At 38.0% G+C, this 14,006-nt stretch overlaps 1 protein-coding gene across 1 annotated transcript in view; it reads left to right on the forward strand.

Annotated features, from left to right (window-relative positions):
* Positions 1 to 14,006, forward strand: part of NSMCE2 (NSE2 (MMS21) homolog, SMC5-SMC6 complex SUMO ligase) — a 127,092-nt gene that overhangs the window by 55,536 nt on the left and 57,550 nt on the right. Inside the window, exon 4 of the mRNA XM_038162782.1 lies at positions 4,641 to 4,794. Within this exon, the coding sequence (XP_038018710.1) occupies positions 4,641 to 4,794 (154 nt within the window). The remainder of the gene's footprint in view (positions 1 to 4,640; positions 4,795 to 14,006) is intronic.

Genomic DNA, 14,006 nt, shown 5'->3' on the forward strand with positions numbered 1-14,006 from the left:
ATAGACACACTTCCAGTGGAAGAATCCATGAGAGGAAGGTCTATCCTTACAGACAGATATTGGCAGAAGACCTGTCATGAAGTGGCTCATTCCATAAGCACTGCCTGTAAAACTCAGAAACCCTTCTGCACAGATCGCTCTGACCAGGTGGTGTGGTATGAGGCCATGAGTAAATGGATCTTTTAATAGTGAAACTACAGCTACGTTTTCCTAAACAATTATGTGCTTAGCGTTTGCAAGTGTGTTTTCTTATCAGGACTGCTGGTAGATCATGTGTATTATATATAACATATCTGTTTTCGTTATTGCTGAGCCCCCATGTAAAAACCCGTGTGGTTCTTTGCTGGTACGACACAGCAGATGCTTTTGCTTTTTCTGGTGCTGTAAACAAGATGTTGTGACTGATACTTCTTTTCACCATATGTCCTGAACACTCCCAGTTCATCGTTACATGTAATTTCCAGGATGCTTTGTAGGGTGTGTATGCCTCCACCCCATTTCAAAATCAATGTAGCTCTCAATGGATTGACTAATGACTGCAAGGTGTTACTTAGCATGCTGGTTTTGGCTGACAGTGCTGCTAAACGAAGAGTTGTTTGCTTAACATGTCTTTCATGGTTCTCATGTGAAGTAACTTATTCTGAGGAATTGAACATGTCAATGACTTCAGGTCTGCTGGTAAGCATTTATCTGACATGCTGCTGAGACCAAGAAGGAGCATGACCCCAACCTGGTGCCCTGAACACTGATAATTTTGCCTTGTCCCTTTAGACATACCCTATGTTTGTTGTGCCCTCAGACATTTTGTTATGCTGATCTCATCATTCCCACATCCATCAAGAATCTGTAGAGTAGGAGTGGGTGGGTGGCAAGAGCTAAAGAAAACTGTAATGAACCTGTAAAGGTGTTGTGCTGATGTAGTCTATAAGATGTTGTAATTCTGTCCCACTGTGAGGATCTAGGACTGATGGGACATTTTCTTTCATTTGTTTTCATTTATGTTATTGGATAGACCATTCTCAACCTTCTTCTAACCCTCTCTTAGGCATAGGATATGCAGCACCAAAGAGAAGTTGCTTGTGCAGAGCAAAATGTATTTGCTTGTTATTATAGTGGGTGGACATGCCTTGTTATTCACCTGTGATGTATTGACCTTCCAGAAGCTCTACCTGGCATTTCAGTAATAGCATGTGTGTGGTACAGTACTGAGTGTGGTCAGGAATGGTGTCTCTACTAATCATTTTAATGAAAGCAATCATGTGGAAGTGAACAGAAACTGAATTTAAATTGTAAACATGAAAGAAGTTAAACTACAAGAAAGTGCATTCTTTGAGCATCTCTCACATCTGACTCTAGGTTTCTGTATGAGGTAGTTGGCTGAGCCTTTGTCATATGTGCTGCATTGCTGCGCTGTCCTCACAATCTAGTAAAGTGTTGCTATTGGAAATTTAGCTGGTATGAATGACTTCTTTTTCTCTTGATAGCTGGTGGAATTGTTCATGTTGCCCTTAGCAAATAGCAGGCTACTCTTACTTAAATAGACCTATGGCAGCAAGCTGTCTGATTAGTTAGGTGCTGAGGGAGAGTTTTATATAAGCATTCTCTTGAGGTTAGTGAGATGTCTTCATGCAAAGTTTTGTAGCTCCACAGTGGCACAGACAAAGTTACTCGTGTGCATATAATACAATCATAAGAGTATCCTGAGCTAGAGACACAAAGGTCATCTAGTCCAGCTCCTGGCCCTGCCCAGGACACCCTCAAGAATCCCACCATGTGTCTGAGGGCATTGTTCAAATGCTTCTTGAACTCTCTCAGGCTTGGTGCTGTGACCACTTCCCTGGGAGCCTGTTCTGGTGCCTGGCCAGCCTCTGGGTGAAGAACCTTTTCCCAATACCCAACCTCAATCCCCCTGACATAGCTCTATGCTGTTCCTTTGGGTTCTGTTGCTGGCCACCAAAGAGCAGAGGTTGGTACTTGCCCCTCCACTTCCCCTCCTGAGGGGTCTGCAGACTGCAATGAGGTTCTCCCCTTAGTCTGCTCTTCTCTGGGCTGACCTCAGCCATTTCTCATACAGCTCCTCCTCTAAGCTGTTTGCCATCTTTGTGGCCCTCCCTTTGGGTGCTCACTGACAGATTTATATCCTTCTTACATTGTGGTGCCCAAAACTGCACACAGTGCTTGAGGTGAGGTAGCACCAGCACAGAGTGATGTAATGCAGCTTCTCAAACATATGTTCTTTTTGGTAGCATAATGCTGTAAGTTACAGTTCCTGCCTTTTTTTCTGCTCATATGTGTAAAGTCTTTTAATTCTGGAAGGTGGAGTTGAGAACCACTCTTTGAACTAACGTTGACTGTGCCCTTCTTTTCACCTCTGAGTCTGAGGGTATGATTGAAGATGTTATGTTGAGACGTATCTGCACTCAAATCTTCCATGAGTCAAGGAAAAGATAAAGAGATCCTGATGTAACTCTATCAATGTGTAATGTGGTCCCTGTGGAGAGGAAAAGATTATTGACATTGTCTTTGCTGCTGATGGATGCCTGTGATGAATGTCCACATAATTTATTTTACTCTTGGTGTCAATCTCAGCAACTTAGAAGCACTTCAGGGTTATTTTTAGTATACACAGCTGGATCTTCTATATGGGATGTGTCCATAGTGCTCTCATTTGTCATCAGGGCAGATCTTAGTGGTGGGTTGTTATTTGGACTATTCTTGTGTGTTCTACACGTTACTTTTATGTTAAAGAGCGAATGTTGGTAAAATCAGCATGATGTTGCAGAAAGGAATATGTTTGCACTACATGAGTCCAGATCAAAGCATTCTTTTATAATGTCTTGCATTTTAAATGAATTTTGATTTAGTAAGTGCCTTTTTGTTCTTACATACACTTGATAGCCAAGTTTTTTCTCCAGCTGAGTACTGAACAATGCTGGTTGGGGCTGTGATAGGCCTTCTGTTGCAGCAGTGTGCTGTGATGCTGGTGCAGGCAAACCATTTGAGTGTGAATGGTTGTCCTCACTGCACGGGGCACAGGATGCTCTGTTTTCCTTTGCTCCTTCGGTCAGGTTTCATGGGATAAGGACTCTACATTCCTGCCTGTCTCCTGCAGCAGTCTAAGCATCTCTGATGACATGCTGTTGGTCTTTCATAGTCACTGTGCTCTTTTGGTACCAAAGTATTACTGAGTCTTTCCCATTTACAGCTGGATGTTGTGGTAGGTGATCTTTTATCTCCAGGTGCCTTTGAAAACTTCATGCTATCACCTGACAGTGCATGTTTTTTTCTTATTTTTCTTCTTGCCACAACTTGTGTCTGCTGAACGTAAATATGCCAAACTGGCTTTGCTCTTGGAAGAAGTTATAGCTCTATGGTTCTGTGATTACTTTGCTTTGCTTAAGCAACAGTAAAGTTTGGTTTTTTTTTTTTTTTTCATTTTATGTATCTGCTAAGTCCATATTATGTGAACATTTATTTATTTGACTCCTGAAACAAAATATATTCTGTAGGATTTCCAAGGTCTCTTTAAACTTTTAAACCTGTAAATGATTTGATGAAGTGGACTGTTTTTTTTTTCTCAGTAGGCTCCTTTTTTCCTGTCTGTCACAATGAATAGTGTCATGGTCTGGTTAAGGGCAGAAATTAGTGTGTGTGGTAGGGGAAGAGTGGCTCAGCAGAAATGGTGCTTACCGCCTTTTTTTTCAGATTGTCATATTTTGACATGATTTTGGGATAGAAGTAGCTTTTTTTCTGATTCAGAAAAGGCTTAGCATTAAGGATTTGACAGATGTCCACCTTCTTTCTGACTTGGTGCTGTTGCTGATCCTCATTGCACAGCACAGTCCCTACCACAGTCCCTGAGCTAGTTCTTACGAAGAACTGTCAAAGTTACACTTCGCTAGAATTTAATGTTGCCTTGAGAAACAGAGAACTCCAGTTATTGATTCTAGGGGGTTCCCAAAGTGCTTTTTGCATTCTTAGAATATCTTAATATTGTCTATGTGATGACTTCCCTTTTCTAGGTATTTATTCTTCAGATCATTCCACATGTATTTGCTGTAAATAAGTGCTTTTCAAGAAACTGTGTTTTTGCCTGCTTGTGTGGCTTAATGCTTCTTGTTCACACAGCACAAATAAATTGGTGGTTTCCTTTCACATTAGCTGTACTGTTCTTGCTGGTGTTATTACTCTAATCTTGCATGTAGATTGCAGGCTTCTGTACACTTGATTCCGAAGTGATGAGAGTGGAGGTTTTTGCAAAACCCTTAAAAGTTACTTTGGATTTTCTGTTATCTTCTTGCTTTCTGGACAGAGTTTTAGACTTTGGTTTCATTCTCATCAAGTGTTATGCTGGTTCCTGTTAACATGTTTACCTTCACTGCTCACAGAGGTAAATTTGACTGCAAGGTTCAGTTTTCCCTTTTGCTACTGTGAGAAATACCCAGAAAATGAGTTAAGTGACACTGAGAATCTAATATCTACATTTCATACTTACTTTCACTGAAATGAGTTACTTGGAGGTTATGGCTTCAGAGCAGTCAAAAGAAATGGAGATTATGCTAATGAAATTTTGCTTGATGTCTTCTGCTTTGTATTAAAATATATCATAATGAATACATTCTATTTCTTCTTCCCTACAGGTAAAACGAGAAAAACCAGAAAATTTGCCAGATTTAGAAAACTTGGCGCAAGAAAAATTTCTTGAAATGGAGAGCATGAACAGTGACTCAGATTTACAAAGGAATGAAAAATATATGTATTTTAAGGATCAACTTAAGGAGATGAAAAAACAATGTAAGTCTGATTTTTAAAAAATTATTATTTGAATGCTAACCCGTAAAATCTGACTAACTGCCCTGAAATACAGAACTACCAATTATGGCTCAAACTGATGTGAGTATTCTTAAAAACTTAAAAACTTATTTAAATTGATATCTGTGCAGAAAAAAAAAAACAAACCAGTGTAGTTACCTTGATAGTTTTATTTAGACTCCTACAACTCCTGCTGTGTTTGAACACAAATATCATGAAAACCACATTTTTTTTGTAAGGTGGGCTTTTTCATTTGAAGACCTTTTGCATTTATTTTCTTAACTGATAGGATCTCCTAAAAGGATTAGGTAAGCTGTTTTCATTTGTCACTTAAACAAATTGCTCCCGTTTCACAACATAGGATGTGTTGCAACACTAAGAAGACCTTTGCTTTAATGGTAGAACTGTATTGTTGGAAAATGCTTACTTGTACGTGTTCTCAGGTTTACAGCTTCTGTGCACGCACCGTCCAACACTGCGGATTACTAAAATCCGTTTTTTCCAAATTCATGTAATTTTTCAAGTGTTAAAATTTTAAGTTATTTGTGCTGAAATTACCAGAAAAATTGAAGAGTAAACAGTTTGGTTATTTATGCAACACAACAAAATTGTCTACTTTTATTGCTCCACACATATAGCAGTCATTAAAACATTACTCTGATTACTGGTGCTGGGAAAGTTCATGGGCTCTGACACTGTGCTGCTCTTCCCTAATCATGATTATGTTCTGAAATCATATTATTCTGCTTGCTGTCCCTTGACCCCTGTACCTTTTCCCTCCCATCTTACATTTTGATTTCAACATAAACTGGTATCTCAGGAACTTCAGGAGTCATAGATTAATGATTTATACCATTGGAAAATGATATTCTGGGTGCTCTCCTGTAGCTCTCCTTGAATTCTGGGGTTTTTTTTTGAAGCCCTATCCAAAACCCAAAGAAACCAGTGGAAAAAATTTTCCCACTGGACTTTGGATTGCTTCCCTATAGAGATTTATGGGATGTGCTTGACAAGGTGAATTTCAGATCTGGTATCTCAAGACTCCCTAGGATTAGATCTTGAAGGCTTAATATATTTGTTTCCCATCTTTATGCATTTTAGCATGGATCTCTGAGTTTATTAAAGCTCTTAGCACTACTCTAAGAATGAACATACCAAGTTGCAGACCACAAAACAGTGTAATTTTCACTCTGTACATAACCATAAAATTTCCACTGCCCCACCATTATGTTGTAATTTCTAATTTCCAGGTGTTTGTAACTAAGAAGATAAAAATCTTGATAACTGACTTTGGATTTACTTTCTACCTTGTAATTGCCTGAGGAAGGGGTGTATGCTCTAGTGATACATTCAGTTCAAGCTGTGGGATTAAGTTCTAACTGGCCGACCTGTTGAAAAAAAACCCAAATTAAATAAACACAATAGAAAATATTCTTAAAAAGATATGAAGACATCATTCTGCTACTGCTGCCTGAAATCCAGATTTGTCTTATTACACACTTCACTTGAGTACCAGCTGAGCTGAAGATTAATAAAATCTGTAAAAGATATTACTAGTTTCCATAAGTTGGTGATTTACCTTTAAACATCCTATATATATGTGTTGTTTTGGCGGGGTCATTTTATAAGAAGAAATTAAGGTCATCCTGTTAAATCTTCAGCATTCATGCTTAAGCCAAGTTATCTGTGTATTCTTTACCTTCTCCTGTATGAGTTGTGATTTTAAAAGCATGTGTCCTACAATCCTGGCCTCAACAGCACATTATAATGTGTCTGCAGATTTTGGGACACACTTGAAAACTGCTGGATGTAAGTTACATGTATCAATAACTTCATCAACTACTGATTAATATATTGTTTTCAACTATTAACCTTGCCAGGTGCAACTTAGTTCACAATTCCTGGCTTTTTTTGAGAACACATACATCAAGGTTCAGTTTTTAGCTTTTTTTCTGGAATTTGGTTTTATTGCTCAATTAGATAAAACATAAAAACTCCTGCCAGGTTTTCTCAGAGGGGCTTTCCTGTTTTGTTTTGGTTTTTATTTTTTTGTTTGTTTGTTTGTGGTTTTTTTTGTTCCAATATTTTCTATCTCAAAGGAGCAGACAGGGTAGGTACTAAGATGATTTGCTTTCTAGGATGAGTTACCATTAATGATTATGTATCTTTTATGCAAAGTTTGACATCTGTATTCTAGAACAGCTGAACAAGGAAATACTGTATTCTCGCATTGTCTTGCTACTTAGAAGTTAACTGAGATTTGAAGGAGAAAAACTTTCTCAACACAGTGTTTAGGTATGGTGCAAAGTGTGAGGCAGTTATATACAACCTTATATTAACAGAAAATTAAGCTAATATATTTTCTCTTTTGATATTTGCTGCCACCATGATGAAAGGAAGCTGCATGGTTGTTCCCTGTCCCCTGACAGGGGACAGGCAGTGCCATAGGCAGCTCTGATACTCAGGGAGGAGAATGGTGCTGTATCACCCTCAGCTTGTCTTCCCTCAGCAGTTCTGTGGGAAGCAGACCTTCTTAGCTCTGAACTTCAGCAGCAGCCAAGGTGCAGAAATGAAATTGGGCAAGTACCTCTCTGTGGCAGTAAGGATGAGATCATGCCTCAGAGCAGTTTCTGTTCTGCTCATCGTTCAGACAGTTTTCAGACATTTTCTCTCAATCTGTGAGCCTTTATTATGCAGCTACTTTAGCTAGAGTTTGTGAAGTGATGAGAAATCTTCACCTCTGATATGTGTCAAAACACTGTCAGACAGGTTTTATGTGAACAGCAAGTGATTTTTCTGAAGTCTGTTTTCGGAACTACCTTAGTTTCCTAAATTCCCACTTCTTATTTTTAATGGAAAACTGTTTCATTTATCTACTCAAACCTTCTTAGACTGTAAGCATTAGGAAAGAGTGTTGGTTGATTTTTCCTTTTTTTAACCATTTCTTGTACCCCCAAGTGGCTATGTTATTTTTTCCAAATAACTGACTACTTGGAGGAGTAGTCCCTAAATTTGCTAATACCAGAAAGTTCAAAATGACTGCATGTGTGGTAAGGAAGTTTTTTTGTGTTCTTAACACTACATGACTGATGCTGTCCTTTGACATAAGGGTCCTAGATCTGCAAAGTGCTTAGTGATCTCCTTTTGATGAGATGAAATGCTTAAGCAAGTTGCATAAATTACATTTTATGAGTAGATCCTTTGAAATGAGTGAGATTGCTGGCATGTTTCACTTCCTTATTGGAGCATGACCACAGTACAGAGCCTTGCAGGAGTGAGCCCATAGGAACTAAACCATGCAGGAATTGTAACTTTGCATTTTGTGTCTTCTGTAAGTTTAAAATCCCATCTTCTGTTTGAAGTTGTATTACTGAGTCTTTTTATTTCATGCCAGAATATATATATATACATTTATTTATACACATACATATACACATATCAAAGGTGTCTATCTTCTGGCAGAAAGTATGAGAAATTTTGTCTTCACAGAATGAAACTAAGAGCTGTCTTTATTCTCCATGTGTCAGTTTAAATGTATGATGCTCTGTATGGAGAGCTAATCAGAAGGTATAATCTCTACTCCTGTGACCCTAGCTGCCACTAGTGTATTTGCTGAAGGTTATTTAGTGTCACGTTTGGTGCACAAAGGATGACAGATTTCATAGCCCTTTTGCAGCAGCTGATAACGTGCACTTTGGAATCCTTGATAACTGCAGGTTCTGCAAACACACAACAGATGCATGCTTCAGTAGTGATTTTGTAGAAAATGATAAGATTTGAGTGAATGACAATATTGCTGATTATGCCAAACAGTTTAAGGACTGGATTTGGCAAATGTAGGAAAGATATTTTTTTTAAATATTTTTTTTAATAGAGGACAAATAATTTTGAGACTCAATAGTAGTTTAGGCAAGGTTTTGTCACAGGAAAACAGTCACTGTAATGTTGTTGGGAAAGTAGCTACACTGCAATTGTAAGGATCTTTCTTGCATTCTCCACTGAAGAAAAAAAATCTCTGAGTCTTTAAAAGGAAAAAGTATGTATCATTTTGCTAGTATGGATTTATAGTCATTATCAATAAGCAAATATTTTGAAAGGAGAAGATTTTAAATTTAATGTTCAAGTAAATGCCATATGCCCTGTTGATACGTGTATTTTAAGTTATGCATATGCTGAGAAATAATGGTGTGAAAAAGCATTTTTTTAGATACAGTTTGGGATAGAAAAAATGTCACTATGAAAGAAATTATCTTTAAATTTTTAAAACAGTCTATCACAGATTCCAGCAAAGACTAAGGCATTTGATTTGCTTTTAGTAGGATAAGAAAACAAGCTGCAGCAAGATACTGTGTATATTATATTGCTTGATGAGTTTCGTCCAATTAATCCTCACAACATCACATTGAGGTAGGCAAGTTAATTTTACTTTTTACCATGCAGCAGTGGTGAAATTTGAGGAAATAGTTGAAATTACTTGTATGGACTCACATAACTGATTTGCAGATCTGGGTTTCTTTTCAGTTGTAGTTTCCTTCTTAGTTGGCCTATTTTTGTCCCTATACTTAGCACTGATGGCAGAGAATCAGCTGAAAAGTGATGTTAGTATATTTTTCCTTATATTTTCAATGTAAAAAAAATACTTTGAAATCCCCTTAGTGACTAATTAAGAGAAAACAACTTCACCACAAGAGTTGAAAATTCCAGCTGAAAGTGGGATTGGTGTTGTGACAGTTCAGTGATGTGTGTGGGATATGCACTCTTCATTTACGCAAAATCCCTTACAGACAGCCCTTGACTAGTAAAGAAATGAAAGAGGATCCAGCATTTGAGAAGGTCAATTGAAGTTTAGGAGTCTTTGGTTTAGGTCTTTGTTTTGTTACCTTCTTGTTGTCTTAGATCAAGTCATTTAGATTCAGAACAGACTCCTAACAGGAGTTAGGTCCCTAAAAACTTTGTGGGTCTGCACCTTACACCCAAGTCTGGAATTCAGTTCTGGGTGTAGTGTGTTTGTGGACTGTGCAAGAAGAGACCTGGGCTGGCTCATCCGTGCTGCTCTGGGCTGGTAGCCTGTGGAGCAAAGCAGCCATGTCCAGCTGAGTGCAAAACATTCAATTGCTCCGCTTCTCTAGTGGCACTAAAGCATCATTATTATGTTTTTGTGATTTTTTGAGTTCAAAGAACTGTAGATAAAACCTAAGTGTGTTTTAGTGTGCCAGAGTAATGTTTTCATGGCATGATGCTGAGGGGGAAAACTGCAGCCCCTGAGGAGTAAAATGAGTATGTCAAGAGGCATTTGTGTGAGTGAGAGCTGACTTGTGAGTAGGGCATAAGGACTATCCTGAGAACAGAAGCTTGGCATGGCTTTTCCTTTTGGGACTGTCCTGTCTGGGTATTTCCCAGAAAGAACTAGTTGATTTGCTCAGGAATGAGCTAGCCCACTTGTAGTTTTGAAGGATTAAGAGATGAGGGCCTGATAATGGAATGAGTCAAAGCTACTCCATTTCACAGTTTGTGGAAAGATCAGCTAGAGAAACAAACTAGATAAATGGGATGCTCTCATAATATAGCAATGGGAGCTGTAATGGTACCCAAGAACAATATCCAGAGTGCAAAATTACCATCACAGCTACTATCCTTGCTAGTTTGTGAAGACCAGAATGAATGAAACCACCAGAAGTTTCCTTCTGCAATCTGGATGACTTTTCCAGGGTAAAAATTAGTGGGTTTTTTGTTGCTGAAAATGCAGAAGTTTGCATTAACAATAACTGTGTTAGTGGATTAATGAAGAACATCAATTGCCAATAGACCTGATGAGGGTTTCTTTGATTAAATGATTGTCTTTCTAATGCAATTGATTGAAGTAAAAAGTTTCTTGCTTTGGCATTTAGAGCTCTGACATGTAATTCAGAGTTAAAATGAAAGAAGAATCAACTCACCCCCTCCAACAACTCTTCTCCGTCATGACTAACCTGGAGTATAAGACACCTGAGTTTCAGTCTTGGTGATTTAAAATCAGAACTTGACTGACTGTGGGCCTACTAAGTGATTGGCCTGTAACTCTGGAATCAGTCTCCCTCTCTCTCTGTCCACAGTGTATTTAACTATATATCAAAATAGCAACAACTGCAGAAGGAAATACTGAGAGACACTGACTTTTCAGTCCTATAGTAAAGCACTCAGCTCAGGGAGGACATATCTAAATCAGAAAGAGCATCTGATGTAGGTCTTTCCTGTTATAAATATCTGCCCTTCTAATCAGCAGATGCTTGAGGATAAGATCTTCTTATCTCTTTCTATGTCTGTCATCTAATCTATACATATATTTTTTAAAGAGCTACATTTTATTCCATTGCAAAAGTATTTTCAGGATGTAATTCTTGGTTTTTTATCAGCCTGGCTTTCAGGTCAGCACTGAGTCTATAAAATTTAGAAAGGAAATAGAGTGTTACATGGAAATAATTTTTTATTATTATTATACACTTAGGGATAATACTTAGGTTAATTTATTGTTACTGCTATGGGATAATTCTCTCTTAACTGAGCACATTGATGGCTACCAGCATGGCATTTTTACTGTTCATATGAATATATAGGTCAGGAAGGGAGCTTCTAGATGCTGCTTCTATTCCCTTGATGTTGCATTTAATCACAATATCTAATAAAATGCCATCTTGAAATATATTAATTTTTTCTTAGTTGTTTCTCTTGGAAGGATGATGAAAAACCTTAGAACTTTGCTCAGATGGTGAAAAATTTTCAAGCAAAATAAGTATGTGACCAAGTTTTTACCCATTGTTCTTGTTCCAGCACTGTACCCTGGCTAATGGAGATGCTCTCCCTCAATGGAGTTTAGTTTGATTCAGTCAGTTCCTGTATTTCTTGACTCTGTGGTAATCCAGTTATGCAACATGGAAACTTATAAAATCTCATGTCTTGTGACCATACTTGAACTCATCAGAAATGTTTTGTACATTTCAGATGAGTGAGAAGCATAGGGATAGGTACTAAACTATGACTGTATCTAAAATTCAGAAATGTTAAATGGATTTGTTATACCCTATGGGAAACTTGCCTTCTAGTAATAAATCACCAGCAGTGATTTCACTTATTCATTCACTTCTTTCCTGGTGTAGTAATACATACTATTTTGCAAATCTGAGCAGTGAAAATACAAGGACTCCCTCTGTCAGCTAAGTACAATTTTACTTGCCATTATATCTGTTGCCCACTATTCAGAAAGATTTATAGGTCAGATGATACAGGTATTCCAATCCTTTGCCATGAGCTTACAGTTTAAAATTTAACTGTGATCACAAGAAAACAGGTAAGAACAGTCCAAGGAGAAAAAAAATCAAAGAAAGAGGAGAGGGAAAACATCTCAGTGTTAAAATTTTTAAATGAGATGCTCTCATTTTGAAGTTAGTATATTGAGGACAAAGGAGAAAACTAAAGCTTAGTGGAGCTTTAAAATTAGAGAACTTTGCTTTATTTACTAATTTTTTTTTCCTGTTACCTAAATATTTATCTGGAGGGACAGTAGGTTTTATCACTCTTTCTATATGTTAATTTCAGTCATTTATGTGGTGGGATTTTGTGCCATCAGTATGCACGAGGAAAATTCTAATTTCTAGTGGAAATTCTAATTCAAGTAGAACTCTACTACTCCAAGTAATGCATTTGTATTGACTGCTGGGACTAAACACATTTGAGTAGAAACAGGCAAGTAGTGCTGAGATAATGCTGACTAAATAATAATCCATCACTGCATATCACACTGCATGGTAACTTCAGAATACTCCAGTTCAGAGAAAGTAAAACTCTTGGTGTTTTTATGGGCCCTGAAACTATTTGCCATGTGGCTGTTTGGTATGTCCTTCAGAAGTGTGGCAGGTTGAGGTAGACCTTGCTTTGGTAAGTGCCAGTGTAGGTCTGAAATCAGTGGAATTTTGCTTTTCCCCAATCTATACTTGTAACATATAATAACATACAAAATAGTAGTATACAGCAAGATTAATAAATATATCAAATGTTCATGAGCATTGGCTGCTTACCATAATTTTTGATATCCATATTATTTCATTTCCCTCTTAAACTCACAGTAGAGCCTGGTTTCTTTCCAACTTGAATTTTATGCCACTAATATACAGGAGATCATCTTCACACTCCCCCAAATCTGTTAGATGTTGAGCTGAAATGGAGGAATAAAGCTAGAGAAGCACTAAAGCACTGCAACACCCATCTTTTAGGTCTGTGGATCTCAGACTGGATGCTGGAGCCTCGAGTTACGTGTCTTGGCTCCCAGGAGGAGAGCTAGGCACACCTGCTTGAACAGCTTTGTTCAGTGACAAATGTGTTTGTCAGCACAGAGTGCTTTACATCTGTATGTCAATCACAGTATTGCGTAAGTTGACTAAAAATGTGCCAACTTTAAAGTAACAGAAAGGTATTGGATCTCTTTTCCTGTGACTCTGAGCACCTGTGCTTGTATTATGTATCTGGAGAGGAAACGGACCATGGCTCTAATCTGTAGATTTAGAATTTCAGGCTCTCAAATGATTACTGATGTTATCGGGGAGCTGAAGTGCTAATTGTATGTACTGTTTCTCAGGGGTAACCTAAGAGATGTTGCTTTCAATATCCATTAGCACAAAGTCAAAGAAATCAAACACCTTTGTTGGCATTAACACTTAAAGAGGCTTGGAGCATTCAGATGTTTTGTCACAACTGAGGAGTGGTTTAAGTTGTCACCTTTCAGCAGTTATTAGCTCTGATTTCAGACATAGCATCTGACTTTACAAGTGTGGATAGGTTTATCGTGTCTTATCATCTCAAGTGTGGATGTAGATTTGTGTTACCAGACTTGCAGTGAATGATTTTAGGATTAAAGACAAGTTGCTTAACAGGTATTCCAACAGGCACTAAAAATACCTGTTGAGGGAGACAAGCAGTTAATGGAGTGAGGGTGAGAGTGCTTATGGTTTATACCATAGCCTTGTGACTACAGCAGTTTCCCAGGAAGCAATGCCAATAAATTCACAAATAAGCACCTAAAAAAAGCCCTTATGAGGAAGATGGCATGTTTGACTCCTCTCTGGATCCTCCCCTGACTGGATTACTGGAGACTGGACGATACCAGGAAAACATTGCTGTTGGCTTTCCCTGCCTCGTGCCCTCTGTAGCAATGTTCATTACTC

This window comes from Motacilla alba, chromosome 2, assembly GCF_015832195.1.
Source record: "Motacilla alba alba isolate MOTALB_02 chromosome 2, Motacilla_alba_V1.0_pri, whole genome shotgun sequence".
NCBI lineage: Eukaryota > Metazoa > Chordata > Aves > Passeriformes > Motacillidae > Motacilla > Motacilla alba.